The following is a 20,144-nucleotide window of genomic DNA, read 5'->3' as shown; positions in this document are numbered from 1 at the left end:
AAAATGTGGTGTTTGGGCCAGGTGTGGTTGCTCACACCTGTAATCCCAGCACTTTGGGCGGCTGAAGTGGAGGATTGTTTGAGCCCAGGAGTTTAAGACCAGTCTTGGCAACACGGTGAGACCCTGACTGTATAAAAAATAGTAATAAGAAGATGTTTTAAATGTAGGGTTATTTGCATTTTACTTTATGATAAAGTTGACTATTAAATTAACCTTTAAATTACCGACTGTCAAATAATACCAATGGTCCAGCAACAGGCTTGGCAATTAGCCTGTGGCCTTGTCTCATGCCTGACAGCTGCCACGTACCCCCTGGTGTGGGGAACTTGGCTTATAAATTCTCAGCTTCTCAAACCCCATGGCCTTGTCCATGTTAGCTCAGGAAAGGCCTGTCCTTGGATGGTCTGGGTTATGGGGAGATAGGCTGCCAGGGGCCAGGCTCACTGGCCTGAGACTTTAGACAGCCTAACAGGCTGCCCTGGAGGAAGGATGGCTGGAGTGGAGCCCTCTCCCATCAACAGGTGTCAGCTGTCACTCAGGACCTAGGCAGGGATGAGGAAGCAGACAAAAGGCTCCACCTGTCCCCCTTTTTTGTGTCTTTCTCCTCCTCCTCCTGCCTCCCTTGGCAAAGCAAACCCCTGACCCCACGGAGAGTTCAGGGAGAGCTTGCTCAGTGCTGCGACTTCAGACACCAGCTGCCCTCTTTCTAGGTCTCCAGAGAGGTGGCCCAGCGGCTGGCCTGTTTCCCACTGGGAATGCGAGGGGCACCCGGGCAGGCCCAGGGCTGAGCCACAGCAGGCTCGGGCAGTGGGTGCTCAGCTGGGCTGCACTGAACGCAACCGGAAGTGAGGGTCCTTTTCCTTCTCTCCCCGCCACCCCCTCCTCCCCGAGCTGTCCTGAACCCTCTGGGTGCTCCAGAACTCGTGGCCCCGAGCTCCAAGTGCTTCTCGGTTTTCTAAACGGGGATAAGGAAACTCCGGATTCACATCCGTGTGTCAGGAAACGGTTCCCAGGAGAAGTGCGTCTGAACAGAGGCTTACAGACCCGGGTAGGTGGTAGCGGAGGGGCCCTTGGGGCCCTGGTAACCTTGAGGAGCAGGGGAGTGACCCGCTCTGATTTGGTTTGGGCGGAAGCAAACCCAGGCCAGGCCGCCGGGCGCCCGGGCCGCGCCAGCTTGCTCTTCCCCTCCCACGCCCGTCCGGCACCTCCCGGCCCGCCGAGCTCCAGATGCGGGTGTTTGTTCCAGAAAACTTTCGGCGGCGGCTCGCACTGAGCATGCTCGGCGGCGGGGCGGGCCTGGGGTCCGGAAGCTCCGGCGACTCGGCGGCACCCGCCGCTTTGAGGTAGCGGGTCCCGGCAGGCGATGGGCCCCTCGGGCTCCCGGGGGCGCGCCACGTGGGTGCTGGCCGGGGGCCTCCTGGCGGTAGCCCTGGCGCTGGGGGACCGAGGCTGTCTCGACGCCAGCTCAAGTCCCCGCTGGCGTCCCCTTGGCGCGCAGCTACCCCGGCATCCCCAGGTGGCTCCCGGGTCTGGGCCTGGCCTGAGGACTCCTCCCGGGCGGAGCGGGGTGGGGCCCGAGAGCAGCACGCAGGTAAGGAGGGCCCGCCCCCAGGCTCCGGTCTGACTCTAGTGGTTTGACTTCGTCTACACCGGTGGTGGCAGGGAGGACCCTTAGTATTTCGCAAAGAATGCGAGAGGGCAGGATCTGAACAGGGTGCCTCGCGGCCCTTAGGTGTATCCCGCTCATGGCCAGAAAGCTTCAGGGAAACTAGAGACCTTCCTCGGGGTGTGGCACCTGCGGCCTTGGACTTCACCAGCGACCCGGGTTCGAATCCTGTTCTCCATTTTACGAACTTTAACTTAGGGCAGGTCACTCCTGTGCCCCAGTTTCCTGATCGTTGAAACAGGGCCGTGGCGGCGTCCACCCCAGAGGGTGGAAGTGGGTTAGATGAGCTCACGCATACAGAGCGCCTTGCAGAGGCCAGCACTGGGAGATTGCAGCGGTTGTTGATAGTGGGGACTCTTGGCTGGATTCTTAGGTGACTGAACTCTCCTGGCTGATGGATTTAGCCACTTCCTACTTCACCCTGGCCCTCCTTCTGTGGTCCTAAACTCGAAAGGCGTGGATCCCTGCCTGTCACCCTAGACTTGACCTCCCCCCACAAAGTTGGTCACCAGTCCTAGTGCCTTTTCCTCCAAATCAGCTCGGATGTCTGCCCCTCCTCCCTCCCCACTGCCACCCCCTGGCTTCACGTCCCACCACCTCACCTCTAGCCCTTGGTGATGGTTTTCCCACTTCTTGCATCCATTTTCCCCCAGACCTCTGGGGTGGTCTGTCCTGGTAGACATCCCACCACTCCCGTCCCATGCTGGCACTCCTCCCTCCCCCACCTTATTGTCCCTGGCAGCACACCCAGGCTCCTATTCCCAGAAGTGCCCTGGCCAGTGGTCTGGCCATTGATGCTACCCTGAGGTCCTCCCACCTCTCTCCTCGGGTGGTAGGTCCTGTCCTGCTGTGTTCTCTACCCCAGGGCACTTGCGACACTTCCAGAAGTTTAGCCTTAAAAGAGACCCTGCTCCCTTTCTGTCTTTAGGTTTTCACTGGAGAAATGCCATGTCAGTGTCCTGAGCTTTCAAAAGTCTAATGACAGAACATGTTCCCTGGGTTCTTTCATCTGCCCTGTGAGGTGGGAGTATCTGGCCGGTTTTGCAGGTGACAAAACCAAGGCTCAGGGAGTCGAATCCCCAGGCCTGTCCTGTGCTCTCTCCCTGGCCCCCGAGTTCAGAGCCCGTGCGCCTGGCCTCACCTGCTTTGCACAAACTCTTCCTTCTGGGAAGCCAGCGTCAAGATCCTGGCGCACATTGGTCTCTGTCAGCCACAGTGATGTTGAGGGTGGTCCCTGCCAGAAGGGAGGGACGGTGCCTACTGGGAAGGGCCTGAAGCTATCTAGGACCATGGTGGGTCTAGAGCACCTCACCCTTAAGGGCCGCCCCTGCCTTTGCAGGAATCTGGGAATGAGCACCTGTGTTCAGGTGCCCTTGGCATCTTGAGCACATCCCCTGGGCCCTGGCCCTGCCCACACCCATCCCAGCTGTCCATGGGACCAGCCTTCCTCCATCTCTCTGGGCCTGTCTTGGACAGCCCTTCTGCACACTGTACAGGAAAGAGCTCCAGCCATGTGTGTCCCTGCCTCGGCCACTCCCTCTTCTGGGGCCTGGGGCAAGTCACAGCCCTCAGGTCTCTGCTTTCTCTTCTGAGCAGTGGTGTAAGGGCTGTTTCCAGAGCACAGTTCCCTAAGGCACAGGTTAGTTCTTCCTATTGTAATTATTTGATGCCTTCATGTAATTATTTGATGCCATCTATCCATCCATTCATTCAATATCTATATCTCTCTATATATATTAATTGCACCTTTGCTAAGTCCCGTGCTGTGTGCAGGGGGCTGGGAGACCAATGCCTAATTGCACACTGTGATTGCTGGAAGGAGGAGGATGGGGAGCCATGAGAGAGGGCGGAGGAAGGAGATCATTTAGTCTGGGAGGTCAGTTGAGACTTGAAGGATGGGCAGGTTTAGCCAGGGAAAGAGTGGGGAGAGGACATCCCAGGTGGAGGAATCATCGTGGGTGCGGCCCACATGTAGGAGGGGCTTGTCATATTCCAAGTCTCTGGCACCCTGATACTGGGACATGTCTTGGTGAGAACATTTAACACATCGTTTTGGCTGCTTGTCTGTTTCCTTTGCTGGACTGTGAGTTACTGTGGGCGGGGATTTTACCTTTTTTAATTTCATCATTTGATGCCCACTGGGAATGCATTTTATTCCCCAGTGGTTCTTAAAGTGGGGCCCAGGGACTCCCTGGGGTCACTGAACCATTATAGGGTCCATGGAGTCAGAGCTATTTTCACAGTAATGCTGAGATATTACTTACTTTGTCTACTCATTTTCTCACAATTGTGTGATGGAGTTTTCCAAGGTGACAGGAAGTGTGATATTGCAGCAGATTTAATGTACAAGCAGATTTAAGAATCCAACTCTTTCCATTAAGTGAGACATAGATTAGGTTTGCAAAAATGTAAAAAAAAAAAAAAAAAAAAAAAAGTAATTCTTCTCACTTTTTTATTTTAGAAAATAAAAGTTTTAGTTTATTTAGTTTTCAGAAAATATGCTGTTTATGTTAATATGGAATGACATTGTTATTGCTATTTAAAATGAATTAATAGACACTTTAAAATATTCTCACCTTTAATTTAAAGAGAGTACATGTTGATAAATATAATCAGCACAAACAAAAGTTTTTTGGAGCCTTCAATAATTGGCAAATCTGTAAAGAAGTCCCAAGACCAACAAGTCTGAGAAATCACTGCTCGGTAGCAAGCCTTATCTGATGTCCTAAGAATTCAGATGAAAGAAACCACCCAGCCCCTTTGAAAGATAAGTGTCTATTTCAGAATGGGATCCTTTCATCATTTTCACCATTTCATTATGCTAATAGTATCATTTTGTTATTTTACTTGAAGCACCACACAACAGTAATTTAGGTTGGTTGTGATGCCAAGTTCAGTGGATTGGGTGTGTCCCAAATTTGTAGAAAAGAACAACAAAAAATCAGCCAGATACGATGTAACATTATCTGTTACACTGTGTAATTACTATAGCTTTCAAAATTGCAGCCTTGGAATTCCAAGTTAAGGGAACTATTAGTCAAATAAACTCACGCCTGTAATCCCAACACTTTGGGAGGCTAAGTCAGGAGGATAGCTTGAGGTCAGGAGTTCAAAAGCAGCCTGGGAAACACAGTGAGACCCTCACCTCTACAAAAACATATATATATATATTTTATTAGCTGGGTGTGATAGCACATGCCTGTGTATTCCCAGGTTCTCAGGAGGCTGAGGCAGGAAGATGGCTTGAAACCAGGAGTGTGAGGATGCAATGAGCTATGATCTCACTACTGCACTCCAGCCTGAATGGCAGAACAAGACCCTCTCTCAAACAACAACAACAACAAAACAAAACTTCCTGAGAGCTTGGTCAGGAAAGATGGAGATCTTGAGGGTGTCTGTGCTTCACTTGATCTTTAATGGCCGGAGCACCCCAGGGCTCAGTGCTGGGTTCTCTTCTTCCCTCTGTCAACACTCACATCCTTGGTGATCTATCTATCCACTGGCAGCTCCCGAATTTCCATGTCCAGCCAAGACCTTATCTGAGCTCCACCATGGATCTGCAGGCCTACCTGCCATGGTTCGTGGAGACTCATGGGCACTCCACAACTGATGCACCAAGGCAGAACCTAAATCCTGCCCCTAGGCTCCCTTCCTGCCAGTGGTTCCTCTGTCTTTCTTCTTCCTGGACCCGAAGGCCTTGGCACCCTCCTAGCCTCCTCCCTCTCCCCAAGCCCCACATTTAGTCAGCACATCGCGTGGGTTTTATTTTCAAAACACACCCACAATTAGCACAGTTTTCACTCTCTTTACAAACACCATCTTCATCTGAATTGCCACCTTCTCTCTGGGATTATTGTGGAGCCACCTAACTGACCTCCTTGCGTCTCCCCTTGAGTACTTCTCTGTTCTCAACAGAGCAGCCAGAGTGTCCCATTTAAAATGACTATTATGCCACTCATCACAGAGTAGCTCATGGTGGTTTCCCATTGTCCCCAGAGCAGAAACCACTCACTCGCCCTGCTCAGGCACCCGGACCTCCTTGTGTTCCTTGAACACCTGGGTGTGTTCTCACCTCAGGGCCCTTGCACATGTCTTTCCTCTGCCTAAGTGAATGCTCCTCCCCCGATACCCCGACAGCCCTTTCAACATCACCCCATTTAAAATAGCATTACTCTCTGTCCCTTTTTCCTTCTTTATTTTGCTCCACTGTTCTTATCACCTTCTAATATACTATTTACGGTATGTTACTGTTTTGTTTGAATTATATATAGTATACTATGATTTTGCTGGTAATTTTCCTAAATAGTGTTTTGAGAGTAGAGCATTTGATGTCTCCTTTGGCGATGTATCCTCATTTTCAAAATAGCACATAGTAGGTGATCAAAAGTATTTGTTGAATGAGTGAATGCAAGTGAAGTAACTGAGGTTGGCAGGAAGTGGTGAGGCAGTGGCTGAGGGTTTGGAACCGGGGCTAAGAGTCTAGAAACATGAGTTCTGACCTCAGCTTTACTGTTTACTAGCTGTGGACACTTGGATATTTCATGTGTCAATTTATAAATATTTATTGGGTAGTCTTGATGCTTCTGTGCGGCTCCTGGGGATATAGCACTCAACGTGCCTGAGTCTCCATTCTCCTGAAGTTGGTGCTCAGTCCAGCTCGGAGACTCACATTCCTCATCTGCAAAGTGGTGATTTTATAGTTACTTCTTGGCATTATCAGAAATGATGATGATGGTGATGATAAGAACAGTAACAAGAGCAGTGATAATAATAGTTATGATGATATGCAGTAACTCCTCACGGGACATCAGTAGATTCTTGGATACTTTGACTTTAAGCAAAAGAAGCGCTGTATGCTATAGGAACAGCTCTTGTCTGTATTAACTAGCCTATGGTAAATTTGGTTTTGCTATACAGTATGCCATTTGGCTTAAAGTCACAGTTTCTATGAACCTATCAATGATGTTAAGTAAGGACTTACTGGATGGCAATACATAGTAATATGTAGTAATAATAGCAATAATAACAATTGTTTATTTGCTGTGTATTTACTCTGTGCTGGGCACTATGCTAAAGCTTTACATTTATTTTCTGGTTTAATATTTTTTTTTTTTTTTTTTTTGAGGCCGAGTCTCGCTCTGTCACCCAGGCTGGAGTGCAGTGGACTACAGGCACCCGCCACCATGCCCAGCTAATTTTTTGTATTTTTAGTAGAGACGGGGTTTCACCGTGTTAGCCAGGGTGGTCTCGATCTGACCTCATGATCTGCCCTCCTCGGCCTCCCAAAGTGCTGGGATTACAGGTGTGAGCCACCGTGCCCGGCCTTAATCTTTTAAAATTCCTTATGAAGAAGGTATAATATCCCCATAGTACAGATGAGGAAACTGAGGCCTCAGTGATTCCAGGTGAGGTGAATATGCCCACCAAGACTTGCCTATCCCAACGCACTTGTTGTCAGTGTCTAGGCTCTACAAGAAAGTGCTTTGTAAACCTGAACACAAGATTTTTGTGCTAATTTATCATCCCTTCTTACAGAGAGAGAACTAAGGAAATTACAACCATTTCCCAGATGGTCTAAAAGGACACTGTCCACTACAGTCGCCATGTATGACTAAACTTAAACATTTCACATGTCAGTGGCCCCCATCTGGCTAGTGGCTACCATATTGGACAGCTCAGATTCTAGACCATTTTCATCAATGCAGACTGTTCTACTGGAAGTTGATTGAAAGGGGAGGAGGCAGTGGAGGGGAGTAGAGACCAGGCCTCTGGGCCATTCATTCGCAATGGCTGTTGAGGGCCTTCTAGGTGCCAGGCTGTGTCCTAAATGCTTGAGATACAACAGGGCAAGGCAGACCAAGACCTGCCCCTGCTCTTAAGGAGCCTGCATTCTTGGAGCTGGAAAAAGGCAGGAATCATGTTACTCTGTGGTGTGTCCACCGGTGGTTGGGGGCTGGAGAGATGCACACAGCGGGCAGAGTGGTCTGAGAGATGAGCAGCGCTTGTGATATGGACAGGCAGGAAAGGTGCTTCAAGGAGGTGACAGCTAAGCAGATCTCCGAGTGGAGTGAGGGACGGGCAAGGCCGTGTTTCTGGCCAGGACTCCGACAGTTGTTCTGAGTAAGATGAGATGCTGTGGATGGGCTTTGAGCAAGAAAGTGACCCTGTCTCATGTTTCCTTTCCAAGCACCCCCGTGGCAGGGGTGAGAACAGATGGCAGGCAGAGGGGTGAGCAGGAAAGTGGCGAGCAGGCAGGCGGGAGGCCCGGGGGCCATGGAGGGGAGCTAAACTTGGGAGATAATGGTGGGCTACTGAGAGGTTGCTGGACTGTGGATGTTTTTTCAAGGTCGAGCCAGTGGGGTTTACTGGGATTGGTTCTGGGTTGAGAGAGAGAAAGAGAAGAATCAAGGACAAATCCAAGGATTTGGGCCTGAGCAAATAGCAGAAAGGAGATGCCACTGGCTAATGTGCAGCAGCCTCGGGTTGGAAATCACTGCTGTTGAGTTCGACGTGTCTCTTAGGCGTTCACGTCTGGATTTGAGGGGAGAAATCTGGACTAGAGATTTACATGGGGGATAGTCAGTGTATAAATGACCTTTAACATCTGAGGGGCTGGATGAGCTCACCTCAGGAGGAACTCTCGACTGGAAAGAGTGCCCTGGAGCAACCCCAGGTCTTTTGACTGGGAACAGGAAAAGATCCAACAGAGGAGGCAGAGAACGTGTGGCCTCTATAAAAGGGAACCAGGAATGCGACCCAAAGGTCAAGGGTGGAGAGCATTTCAGGAAGGGAGAAGGGGCTCACCATGGTCGGCAGAATAATGACTCCCAAAGATGCCCGCATCTAGACCCCTGGAACCTGTGGATATGTTAGGTTTCATGGCCATGGGAGTTGACATTATACAAGGAATTCAGGTTGCTGACCAACTGATCTTAAAATAAGGAATATATTCAGGATTATCTGATGGTCCCAATGTAATCATCAGGGTCCTTAAAAGCGGAAGAAGCAGGCAGAGGAGAGAGTCAGAAGGAGATGTTGGAAGAAGGTCAGAGAGATGCAATGTAAGAAGGACTCAGCTGCTGCTGGCTTTGACGATGGAGGAAGGGGCCATGAACTTAAGGAGCGCAGCAGTCTCTGAAAGCTGGAAAAGGGGAGGAAATGGGTTCTCCCCTGGAGCCTCCAGAAAAGAGCACAGCCCTGCCAATAGTTTGACTTTAGTCCATTGAGACCTGTGTCAGACTTCTAACCTCTAGAACTATCAGAGAATAAATGTGTATTGTTTTAAGGCACTACATTTGCAGTAATTTGTCCAGCAGCCACGGGAAGCTGGAATAAGCACATATCGAATGCTGCTGGTAAGTGTGTGCAATGAGGAGGACTGGTCATTAAGTGGAAGCTTGGAGTGGCTGTGGTGACCTTGACAGTAGCTGTGTCAGCTTGAAGAGAGGGATGACAGGGAGGAGCAGGCTGGCCACTGGACGGTGCTATTGGCTGCACCTGGCATGGTGCTTATGGGAGCAGCTGCCCAGGGTGGCCAGAGTCCCCAGAGAGGCACCTCCCCAGGCTGGGGACTGCGGTGAGGACAAGAATCAGAGATGCCCAGAAACCAGCGAGATTGCCCTGGGAGGCCTGGCCGAGGGTACCTGGCACCAGGGCTACCCAAGGGCTTCTCATGGAGGTCAGCCTGGGTCCTTTGCTCCCTGGGAACCTGCCTCTTCCTCCCAAGTGGCAATGTCCACTGGTAAGGAGAGCTTTGTCCCTGTGTGAGGTCAGGGGCCAGGTCTGCTTTGCCTGACATGTGATCCCTAGCACAGTGTCTAACAGGCAGAAGATGCTGGCTGAAAGAATGGATAGAAAGTTCCAGGGGACAGAGGTTGTACAAAGGTACATTTGTGTGGAGTTCAGTGCACCATCCAATGGATGCCTTGCCATCTATTGGCACATGTTCATATCAGAGACCACATGGATATATTTGTTCTTAAGTAATAGACTGTAATTTTTAGAACAGTTTTAGGTTTGCAGAAAAATTGAACACATAGCACAGAAAGTTCACATATACCTCCTCTGCCACACACATACATAGTTTCCCCTATTATTATTTCTTTTTATTTAATTAATTAATTTATTTTTGTTTATTTTTTGAGACGGAGTCTTGCTCTGTCACCCAGGCTGGAGTACAGTGGCACGATCTCTGCTCACTGCAACCTCTGCCTCCCGGGTTCAAGTGATTCTCCTGCTTCAGCATCCCAAGTAGCTGTGATTACGGGCACCCACCACCATGCCCGGCTAATTTTTATATTTTTAGTAGAGGCAGGATTTCACCATGTTGGCCGGACTGGTCTCAAACTCCTGACCTCAAGTGATCAGCCCTCCTCAGCCTCCCAAAGTGCTGAGATTACAGGCATTAGCCGCTATACCCAGCTTATTATTTATTACTAATATTTTTTTGAGACAAGGTCTCACTTTATCTTATAGGCTAGAGTGCGGTGGCATGATCATAGCTCACTGCAGCATTGACCTCCTGGGCTCAAGTAATTCCTCCTGCCTCAGCCTCCCAAATAGCTGGCAGTACAGGCATGTGCCACCACTTCTGGTTAATTTTCTTTTTATTTTATTTTTTTGTAGAGATGGGGTCTCCCTATGTTGTCCTTTCCAAGGCTGCATATTCCATTTTATGAATAGACCACATTTAGCTTATCCATTCATCCATCGATGGACATTTGGCTTGCTTCCACTTTTGGCTATTGTGAATAATGCTGCTGTGAACACAGATGTGCAAATATCTCTACAAGATCCTGCTTTCAGTTATTTTGCGTATATGCCCAGAAGTGGAATTCTCAATCATGCTGCTTTATTCTTTTTAATAGCTGCCTGGTACTCCATAGAATGTTTGTACCATAATTTACTATTTTAAATAGAATTATTTATGCTGCCCGTAACATAACATAAGCTCCATGTGAAAAAACTGAAGCCAAATGTTTGGCTCCATCAACGGGGAATGCTGGGGTGGGTTTGGGAGAAGACTGGCTGGATTGAGCTGCACCCGTTTTCCCTCTTCCCTCACCTCTTGCCTGTCTCTGCCTCTGTCTCTGCAATTTCCATTATTTCCTCTGTGTCCCTCCACAAGTCTCCATCTCTGTGGGTGAGCCTCCTCCATACTTTTGGGGGAAAATCAACCTCCAGTCCGGCTGGGCTTACGTCACACCAGCAGAACTGCCCTAGGTAGGGTCCTGGAGGTCTGTAAGGACTGGGCCTGAAACACACAGACGGTGGCCACAACAGTGTCCCATCGATCCCGTCCCATCTCATGCTTTCCGTGGTGTCTGGCCCACGTGAGAGCCAAGTGAACGGTAGCCACACGGACTAGTCATCGGAACTGGACCCCAAAGCCAGTCCTGAGCATGCTGCTCAGCTCGCATACACATCCTTTCTCCTTCCGTTACACAGAAACCAGCCATTGCGTGCAGGTGCCGGTGAGCACACGTGCTGGGCCAGGCTGCTTGCATGCCAGGCTCTGGAGTGTTACCTTGTTACCGTAGACTGGGGGTGGTGCTGTAAAATGAGGATAATGCTTCATGGGTTACTATAGGGACTACTTGTGCAGTTCACTCAGTGCACATAGTGTAAGCACTGGTTCATGGAGAAGGTTCCATCTGGGAGAGCTTTTATTATTATTCAGTAGAGAGGTCCGAGTCTTTCTAGAGCCCAGTGATTGACAAACATAAATTGGAAGGGTTTGGCCAGGTTCAGTTTAGACCAATTTTTATCACCAACGAGGCTGAGCAGACTCAGGGGAGGCTTTGAGGTCACTTTTCAGAAGAGGGATCTGAGGCTCAGAGAGGCTGAGACTTAGCCAAGGACACACAGTGAATAAATGGTTCCAGCTGGAGTCCAGTTCTCTCCACTTCCCATCTAGTGTGTTATCTGACACTGTGGAAACTTGCAGGATCTTGGGAATTCGGAGGCTCTTGGCTTACTCAGGGTCACAGAGTTGATGGAGGGCAGGGCTGAGGTTTGAACCCAGGTCTGTCTGATGATAAGACGTTTTAACCACATGGTGCATCCTCCCTTGACAGCTCCCAGAAATGCATTCATGAGGGCGCTGATTCTCTCCCTGGGAAAGGGAAGAGAATTCTCTACTCAGAAGCTGGCGGGGATGGCTGACTTAGAAAAGTTTACTTCACACCTCCGGATAAAAGTGCAAGTCTTTGGCCAGGCACGGTGGCTCACACCTGTAATCCCAGCCCTGTGGGAGGCCGAGGTGGGTGAATCACGAGGTCAGGAGATCGAGACCATCCTGGCTAACACGGTGAAACCCCGTCTCTACTAAAAATACAAAACAATTAGCCGGGCGTGGTGACGGGTTCCTGTAGTCCCAGCTACTCGGGAGGCTGAGGCAGGAGAATGGCGTGAACCCAGTAGGCGGAGCCTGCAGTGAGCCGAGATCACGCCACTGCACTCCAGCCTGGGCGGCAGAGTGAGATTCTGTCTTTAAAAAAAAAAAAAAAATGCAGGTCCTCTCCATGTGAGCCATTTACAAAGATTATTTATCGCCACTTTTTTTTTTTTTTTTTTTTTTTTTTTGAGACGGAGTCTGGCTCTGTCGCCCAGGCTGGAGTGCAGTGGCCGGATCTCAGCTCACTGCAAGCTCCGCCTCCCGGGTTCACGCCATTCTCCTGCCTCAGCCTCCAAGTAGCTGGGACTACAGGCGCCCGCCACCTCGCCCGGCTAGTTTTTTGTATTTTTTAGTAGAGACGGGGTTTCACCGTGTTAGCCAGGATGGTCTCGATCTCCCGACCTCGTGATCCGCCCGTCTCGGCCTCCCAAAGTGCTGGGATTACAGGCTTGAGCCACCGCGCCCGGCCTATCGCCACTTCTCACAAGTATGTGTTCCATGTTGACTCTCTGTCTTTTGAATTTTTTAGGACTTGCCCTGTATGGTTGGGCCCAAAGTAGAATGCTGCCGCTTTAAGACTGCAGGTGAGTTTTGCTTCTGGTTGATGTTCTCCTGTTTTGAGCATGAAAAACCAGAAGCCCGAAGTCCTCCTTCCTCCAGCTCCCTCACACTCTGCTGATCCTTCCAGCACCTCTCTACTTTGGACACGTAGATCATTCCCTGACCTTACACAACTAGGGCAGTGTGCCTCCGCCTCAAAGCTGGCCGAAGTGTTAGTGCACAGTGGAACCTGGGGTGAGGTAGGCCCTTTTTGATATCCGCTGAAGGCATCTGGTGAATGAAACACAGAATGTGTGAATTAACTGGGTGTATCAGTTTTCTGTGGCTTCCCTAACAAATTTTCACAAACTTAGTGGCTTCACACACACATTTATTCCCTTACAGTTCTGGAAGTCAGAAGTCCAACATCAGTTTCACTAGGCAAAGTCAGGGTGTCTGTCTGGTCCCTCTAGAGGTTCCAGAAGAGAGCCCATTTCCTCTTCTTTTCCAGCATCTATGGCCACATTGCCTGCGTTCCTTAGGGATGGATTAGGGATACTGCCTTCCTGCATTTTGGAAGCCAGCAGCATGGCATCGTGCCTCGGTAGTTACTTGGCCTGCTTCTCTTCTGTCTGTCAAATCTCTGTCTCCCTCTTATAAGGACATCTGTGATGACATTTAGGGCCCACCAGGATAATCCAGGCAATCTCCCCATTTCAAGGCCCTTAATCAAATCACATCTGCAAAGTATCTGTGACCCTAAGATAACATTCACAGCCTCATGGGGTTAGGACCTGGCTATCTTTGCAGACCTTTATTCAGCTTGCCACACTCAGTGGTCGAAATTCAGCTGACACTCATTTCATCAAGAGGAATTGATTGGCATCTGTAACTGAAACACGCAGGCCCTGGCACTGCTGGACCCGGGAGCACAAGGTTCTCAATGCTCCTACGGCTCTGCCTTTCTCCTTCCCTCTCAGCCGCCCTGCTTTCCTCTGGCGAGCATCCTTCGCAGGCAGGTACATCCTTGCCCTGTGGTGGGAAAGATGCGGTGGGCAGTCCCCGGCTCCTGAGTCTGATATCTGGCACCTGCAGTGTAGACTTTTCCCAGTGGCTGTGACAGTTTCAGTGCAGACCCCTGGGCTCAGCGTGGGTCCCTGACCTGTCCCTGAAACTCTCCCTAGGGCCAATGCGTAGGGTTTTCTGGGTTCTGTGCCTAACTCTGGTGTCCTGGGGAATGGGATGGGCTGGGATTCGGGTGGGCCCCACTTGCCCTAGACTGAGCAGGATTCTTGCTGAATAGAGGAGGGGTCCTCTCTGAAGGGAGGGATCACCTTGGAGTCTTCATTAAAGCGGGGGACCAGGAGAGCCAGAGAAGCATAAATGGGTGGACCAGAGATGGAGCGCTTAAGGGTAAGGTGTGGCCTTAAGAATTTATGTTCTGCCTGCTTGCTGCCCAAGCATTTGTGCCCTAGCCCAAGGTGCTGTGCTGGGGTCCGGAGATGGATGTCCGGTCTCGCTTGCACCCATACGCTCTACTCAGACATTCCTGATGCTCTGAATCAGCTGCTGACCCGGTGGGGCACTCGCTTGTTTCCATGGCGAGGGCCATCAGTCCCCCGATGCTTGATGCAGCAGGAACCCTTATCCCATCCCAACCTGAGGAACTGAATCACCCCCAGATACAACCCAAGGAAGGAAAAAAAATACTGTAATTGGATCTAGGACCCAGATCCACATCTTTTTTTAACCAAATTTTAGGGTTTTTTTCTGCATATATTTTGAAATTCTATAGAAAGTTTCAAGAGCACTCGTAGTCTTTACCATCAATGTGCTGGGTAAGAAAGACTGAAAAGTACATCTTATTTTCCATCAAATTAGTGTGTATTAGAATAGAAGACAAATGTTGAAGAAGGCACAATGCCACCATCCAGGCCATTTCAAAACTAAAATTGCTGACTTGAAGCATTAGATACATCTAAGCACTTTCACGTGCAGTGTGGCATTTGATTGGCTGCTCAGACAACAGCCCTGTCTGATTGGTATCTTAGCCACACTCCCAGGTGAGGGGAACTGAGGCCTGGAGAACTCAGCTGACCTGTGCAAGGTCCCACAGCTGATCAGCATCTAGGCTGCATCCACTGAAGAGGGACCCTGACCGCCCAGCCAGGACCTTTCAAGTGACATTCCTGTGCTTTACACACAATGCCCATGAACTTTCCAAATGTATTGACACAGAGAAAAATCTAAGGGAGTAATTTCTTTATTTTATTTTATTTTATTTTATTTTATTTTATTTTATTTTATTTTATTTTACTGTGTTTTTCTTCTGAGACGGAGTCTTGCTCTATCACCAGGCTGGAGTGCAGTGGCGCGATCTCAGCTCACTGCAACCTCCGCCTCCCGGGTTCAAGTGATTCCCCTACCTCACCCTCCCGAATAGCTGGGACTACAGGCACATGCCACCACGCCAGGCTAATTTTTTGTATTTATTAGCAGAGATGGGGTTTCACCATGTTGACCAGGATGGTCTTGATCTCTTGACCTCATGATCTGCCTGCCTTGGCCTCCCAAAGTGCTAGGATTACAGGCGTGAGCCACCGCGCCTGGCCTGGGAGTCATTTGCTACTGGAGGGCTCAGCAGCGTTTGTGTCTGGCCATGCACACAGCCTCTTTAGGATGGTGGTTGGTGGTGTTCACTGAGGGCTTACTCTGCAGTAGGCGGGTGCTTAGAAGGACCTAGTAAGGTAATACCTATACTGTTTGCCTTAGAATTCAGCAAACCAAGGTATAGAGAGGTTAGAGGTTATGCCCAAGGACTCATAGCTGGAGGGGCAGAGCCAGGACTCGAGCCCAGGGCTGTCTCATGTCATGTGTGTAAGAATCACCCCAGGCACCATTCTTGCCCAGCGGTTCTGATTCCTAGGTGGGGCTGCACAACCCAGGTAAGGAGACCAAGCTTTGAAAAATACTGTGTTTAAGCTCTGTAGCTTCCCAACGAGCATGTCTCATTTTCCTGGCAAAGAGATGATACCATTCATTCATTAACTTACTTACCCAGCAAACATTTTTCAGATGCCTTCTGTGTACCCTGTAGTCTGCCTCTAGAGGTTAAGCTCTATGCCTTACTGTCTTTCTGCATTATATAAGATGTGCACATTGCTGTTTTGCAGTGGAAGCACCACTTGGAATGAAATTGGATAAGAAAATGGAAGTCTTTATCCCACTCTCAACCTCTGCAGCCTCTAGTGGGCCATGGGCTCATTCCTTATTTGCTTTTATACCTTCCTGGCCTAAGAAGAACTTATTTAAAAGAGAGTCTCCTGTAACACACCGCCTGGTAAGTAGTAAGTTCAGTGCTTTAACGTGAATACCAGAAGTTGGAAAGAAACCAATTTTGGGCTGCGTATAAAATGGCACAGGCTTTTGTTGCTTAAAAAACGCTGTTCCTCCTCTTTCTAATGATGACTAAATATAGTTATCATTGGGGAGTGAATCCATTTATTTTTCCAAGGTGCTATTTCTGCTACACGACATACAGTATTTAGATGGAGAGGAGGTTTGAGTCAAGCATTAGGCTGCCTCATCTGGTGTTTCCAAAGCGGGGATTGGATTGTGCTTCGACCAGACCAAGTGACTCCCAGCTATTAAAGATGACTGTGCCCATAATAGCAGTGAGCATTTCACAAGCATTTACTATGGGCCGGGCACTGGGTTGAGCACTTTCTATGCATAATCTCACTTGAGCCTCGTTATGAGTTTCTTAAACAGTAGTATTTTTATTCCCCTTTTACAGATGGGAAATTGAGGATTAGAGAGATTAAAAAACCAGTTCCATGTCCCACAGGTAGAAGTGGCAGAACCAAGATTCGAAGCTTCTTCTCTAACCACTACTCCATGCTCTTGCTATTGTTTTCTATTCTGTTTTATATCACGTAGGTTCAGTGACGTAACGTGGTATTGAGAACCATTAAGCTTGGCCAATGAGCTACAATGGCCAACAGCCCTTTTTTTGGGTTCCCTGCTAAGTAGTGATGTGAATTTCCTGGGGCTGCTGTAACAGATGACCACAAACAGCATGGCTGAAAACAACAGGATTGTATTTTCTCACTGCTGGGGAGGCTGGAAGTCTGGAATCACGGTGCTGGCCGGGCCACGTTCCCTCTGCAGGCTCTAGAGGAGGATCCTCCTCCCTCTTCCAGCTTCTGGTGACTCCAGGCCTTCCTTGGCTGTGGCTGCATCGCTTGACTGTCTCCCTCCATCTGTTCTTGGCCTCCTCTGTGTCTGTGTCTTCTCTATGTGCTACTTATAAGGACACTTGTCATTGGATGTCAGCCCTACCTGGGTAGTCCAGGATGATCTCTTGAGATCCTCAGCTTAATTACATCTTCAGAGACCTTTTTTCCAAAGACGGACACGTTCACAGGTTCTGGGGATCAGAACGTGGACATATCCTTTGGGGGCCACCACTGACCCCACTACAAATACTCATTGTTCTTTCCAGTCCTCTCCCGTAACAGGTAACTCGTCACCTCACAGGGCAGCACCCTCCATACTCAGTCGTCCTTTCTGTGTTGATTTGCTTCACAAGCTGTATTTATCAGTTATTGTTTACAAGATGTTCTATGAAGGTCAGAAGAAGAGAAAGCCTGCTTGAGGGCTTTGGCAAATTCTCTTACGGTCCCAGCATGTTAAAAAGGCATTCGAGTGGGTGTGGTGGACAGAAGCTCAACTGAATCAGAGGCCTGGGTCAGTCTGATGCCGTTGCATATCGTTGGTCTGTTCTTCTGAAAATGGCATTTTTGTTAATTTTCTACACAATTTTCTACGCTGTAGAGAGGGAATTCATGTTGTGGAAAGATCACAGGATTTGAAGTCACCAGGCCTGGGGAGAGTCTCGAGCTTCCTGCCTGTGTGACTTTTGGCAAGAGAGTTAACCTTTCTGAGCCTTGGTTTCCTCATCTATAAAATGGGGGTAATAGAACTCATGTATGTAAAGTGATGGGTGCCATGCCTGGCCCTCAGCCAATGACAGACAGTTTATCAGGCCCAGTGTGGTGGCTCACGTTTATAATCCCAGCACCTTGGGAGGCCAAGACAGGAGAACCACTTGAGGCCAGGAGTCCAAGACCAGCCTGGGAAACATAGCAAGACCCCATGTCTACACAAATGAAAAATAAGTAAAAAATAAACAAGACATATGATTATTAATATTACTGAGAGCTGCTGGAGTCTGGGACCCAGAATACAGCTTGTCCCTCTGCAGGTGACAGGTGCGCAAGGCAGAGAGTGGGAAAGACGTGGCCATCACAGCAAGGAGAACCGAGGAGAGCTTCCTTGATGAAGTAAGGGTCCAGTCCCATTTAAAGGAGGTGTGTGGATACTGCAGGGGCCAGGGCCCTGGGATAGGGAGCATGGCAAGGGCAGAAATGAATAGATACTTGTTATTAGTCAAAGGGAAAGGAAACCTGAAGTTTCAAAGGCAGCAGGAGGCTTGTATTTGATGGATGAGCCCTGGCTTTCCTTTGGAACCTTTTCATAGGAGCCATTGCAGGGTTGGAGGAGGCCAAGTCTTGGCAGGGGGATTCCCTATGTTGATGAGGGATCAAGCTCACAGAGAGGCTGCCCCTGCCCCCAGACACACTGCCCTTTGTCCCAGTGCACCGTGGTGCACAGGAGTACTGTCAGCCCCCACCTGGGAAGCACATGGTACATGTAAAATGATATCTTCACTCGTCTGCCCACATCTCCCTTGCTGGTATGTCAATCTTGGTTGGCTGAGTCCCTGTGACAACAGGTGTCCCACACATGCATCCAGACTGGGAATACACTGTGGTGTAAGCTCATGTCCACATTCTTCTTTCCGTAAGTTTTAATTTCCAATCCTTTAATGCTCTTTTAAAAATAAGACTTCAAGATTACTTAAGGATTAGTAGCAGTAATCCTTCTACCCTCCTGTAAAAATGTCATCATCTTGTACTTTTATTAAATATATGTATAGCATGAAATATTTCTCATTTTGTAATAACTTTTACGTTTTATTGTAGTATGGGGACGTTTCAAGAGAAGTTCAAGGGACTTCTGAGAATGGAGTAATTTTTCAGAAATGTGCACTGGTAAGTTTCCATTGGTGGTTTATATTTGAAGAGAAAATAATTGGATTTTGCCCACATCATTTCAGTAGAGTCATGTGTTTAAGAACTGAAAAACATGGGCTTACCTACACAAGTCTGGACACGTGAGCAGTGAACAAACAGCAAGGTCTCTTACATCTCATATGGCAACACTAGGACTGAGATTATTTTTGTTACAATTAAATAATTGTCAGTAAAAATCCACAGTGATCATTTCGAATGGGAAAAAAGTGTGATATATTTTGTTTCAGATTCTAATCATTACTAGGGTACCTGACAGTTTTCAAAGTTGTTTAATGTTTTTTAGGTCTTTAACCTTCCTAATCCCACAAGATGGTTACTAATCCTACATATTATCCTTGTGTCAGGGGTCTCCAGCACCTGCCTTAGGGTCAGTGATTTGCTAGAAGGACTTACGGAACTCAGAAGAGCCATTCTGCTCAGTTACAGTTCACTACAGAGAAAGGGTACAGATTAAAGCCAGCAAAGGAAAAAGGCGAATGTCGCACAGCCCAGGAGAGACGAGGCATGAGCATTAGCTGTCCTCTCTCAGTGGATGAGTCGTGTGGACAGAGCTTAGTTCTCCCAGCAATGATGTATGACAATGCAGATAGAATATTGCCAACCAGAGAAGCTCACTGGAGCCTTGAGGTCCAGATTTTTCTCAGGCTCAGTCACATAGGCATGGAGCACACATGAGACTGACCTCAGTTGTTTGTTCTCCAGCCCCTCCAGAGGTCATTTCAGTACAGCAGGGTCCAAGGCACCCACCACAAATCACTGGCATCAGCTATCTGGTGAGGTCAAAGGACCCAGGCAAGGATATTCCGCAGGCTTTAGAGATTATCTCTCAGGAGCTGGTCAAGGGCCATTCCTTTCTCTTGAATGTGGAGGGTTTGGACAGCCCAGGCTTGCTGAGTTAAGCCTTCCCTGTGCCACCCTCATTTTATCACAGGCCCTCATCTACATCGTTTGCCTTCCTGGATGCAACCAGTGTTAGTAGTAGTTTCTTGTATATCCTTCTAGTGACTTTTTCTGCCATGTGCATGCAGTTATAAGTGTGTGCACATGCATGCCTACTATGTGTACCTTCTTTCTCCCCCACTTTTTTAATTCACGTAGGTGGCAGTATATTACACACACAGTTCTGAAGCTTGCTTTTATCACTTATATTCCAGAGCTCACTCTTCTCAGCACACACGTTGCTTCCTTCTCTTTTTTCCAGCTCCTGCATGTATTTCAGCAGAGCTGGGGAGAAGGTGGTGCAGGAGGGCTGGGAGACAAGATTAGAGGGGAAGGGAGGGCAAGAGTGCAGAGCCCAGGTGATGAGCCTGCTGCATTGGCCACTGGATGGCTTCTAGCAGCAGAGCCATTGAGACACATGTTGGGCAGAGCCTGAGTGTGGGAG

At 48.8% G+C, this 20,144-nt stretch overlaps 1 protein-coding gene across 6 annotated transcripts in view; it reads left to right on the top strand.

Moving 5' to 3' along the window:
• Window positions 1-1,305: 1,305 nt before the first annotated feature.
• Window positions 1,306-20,144, top strand: part of EVC2 (EvC ciliary complex subunit 2) — a 184,737-nt gene continuing 165,898 nt past the window's right edge. For 5 of the 6 annotated variants that reach the window (XR_007725944.1, XR_007725942.1, XR_007725943.1 and 2 more), the window contains exons 1-4: window positions 1,306-1,591; window positions 12,592-12,646; window positions 15,776-15,942; window positions 18,650-18,718. Coding sequence is in view for 3 of the 6 variants with exons in the window: in XM_050792076.1 (XP_050648033.1) it covers window positions 1,364-1,591; window positions 12,592-12,646; window positions 15,776-15,942; window positions 18,650-18,718 (519 nt within the window). In the remaining 3 variants the exon portion in view is untranslated. The other variant, XM_050792077.1, reaches the window with a different exon arrangement.

This window comes from Macaca thibetana, chromosome 5, assembly GCF_024542745.1.
Source record: "Macaca thibetana thibetana isolate TM-01 chromosome 5, ASM2454274v1, whole genome shotgun sequence".
Classification (NCBI taxonomy): Eukaryota; Metazoa; Chordata; class Mammalia; order Primates; family Cercopithecidae; genus Macaca; species Macaca thibetana.
Note: the sequence above shows the minus strand (reverse complement) of the source record. Positions and strands in the feature narration are given on the sequence as shown.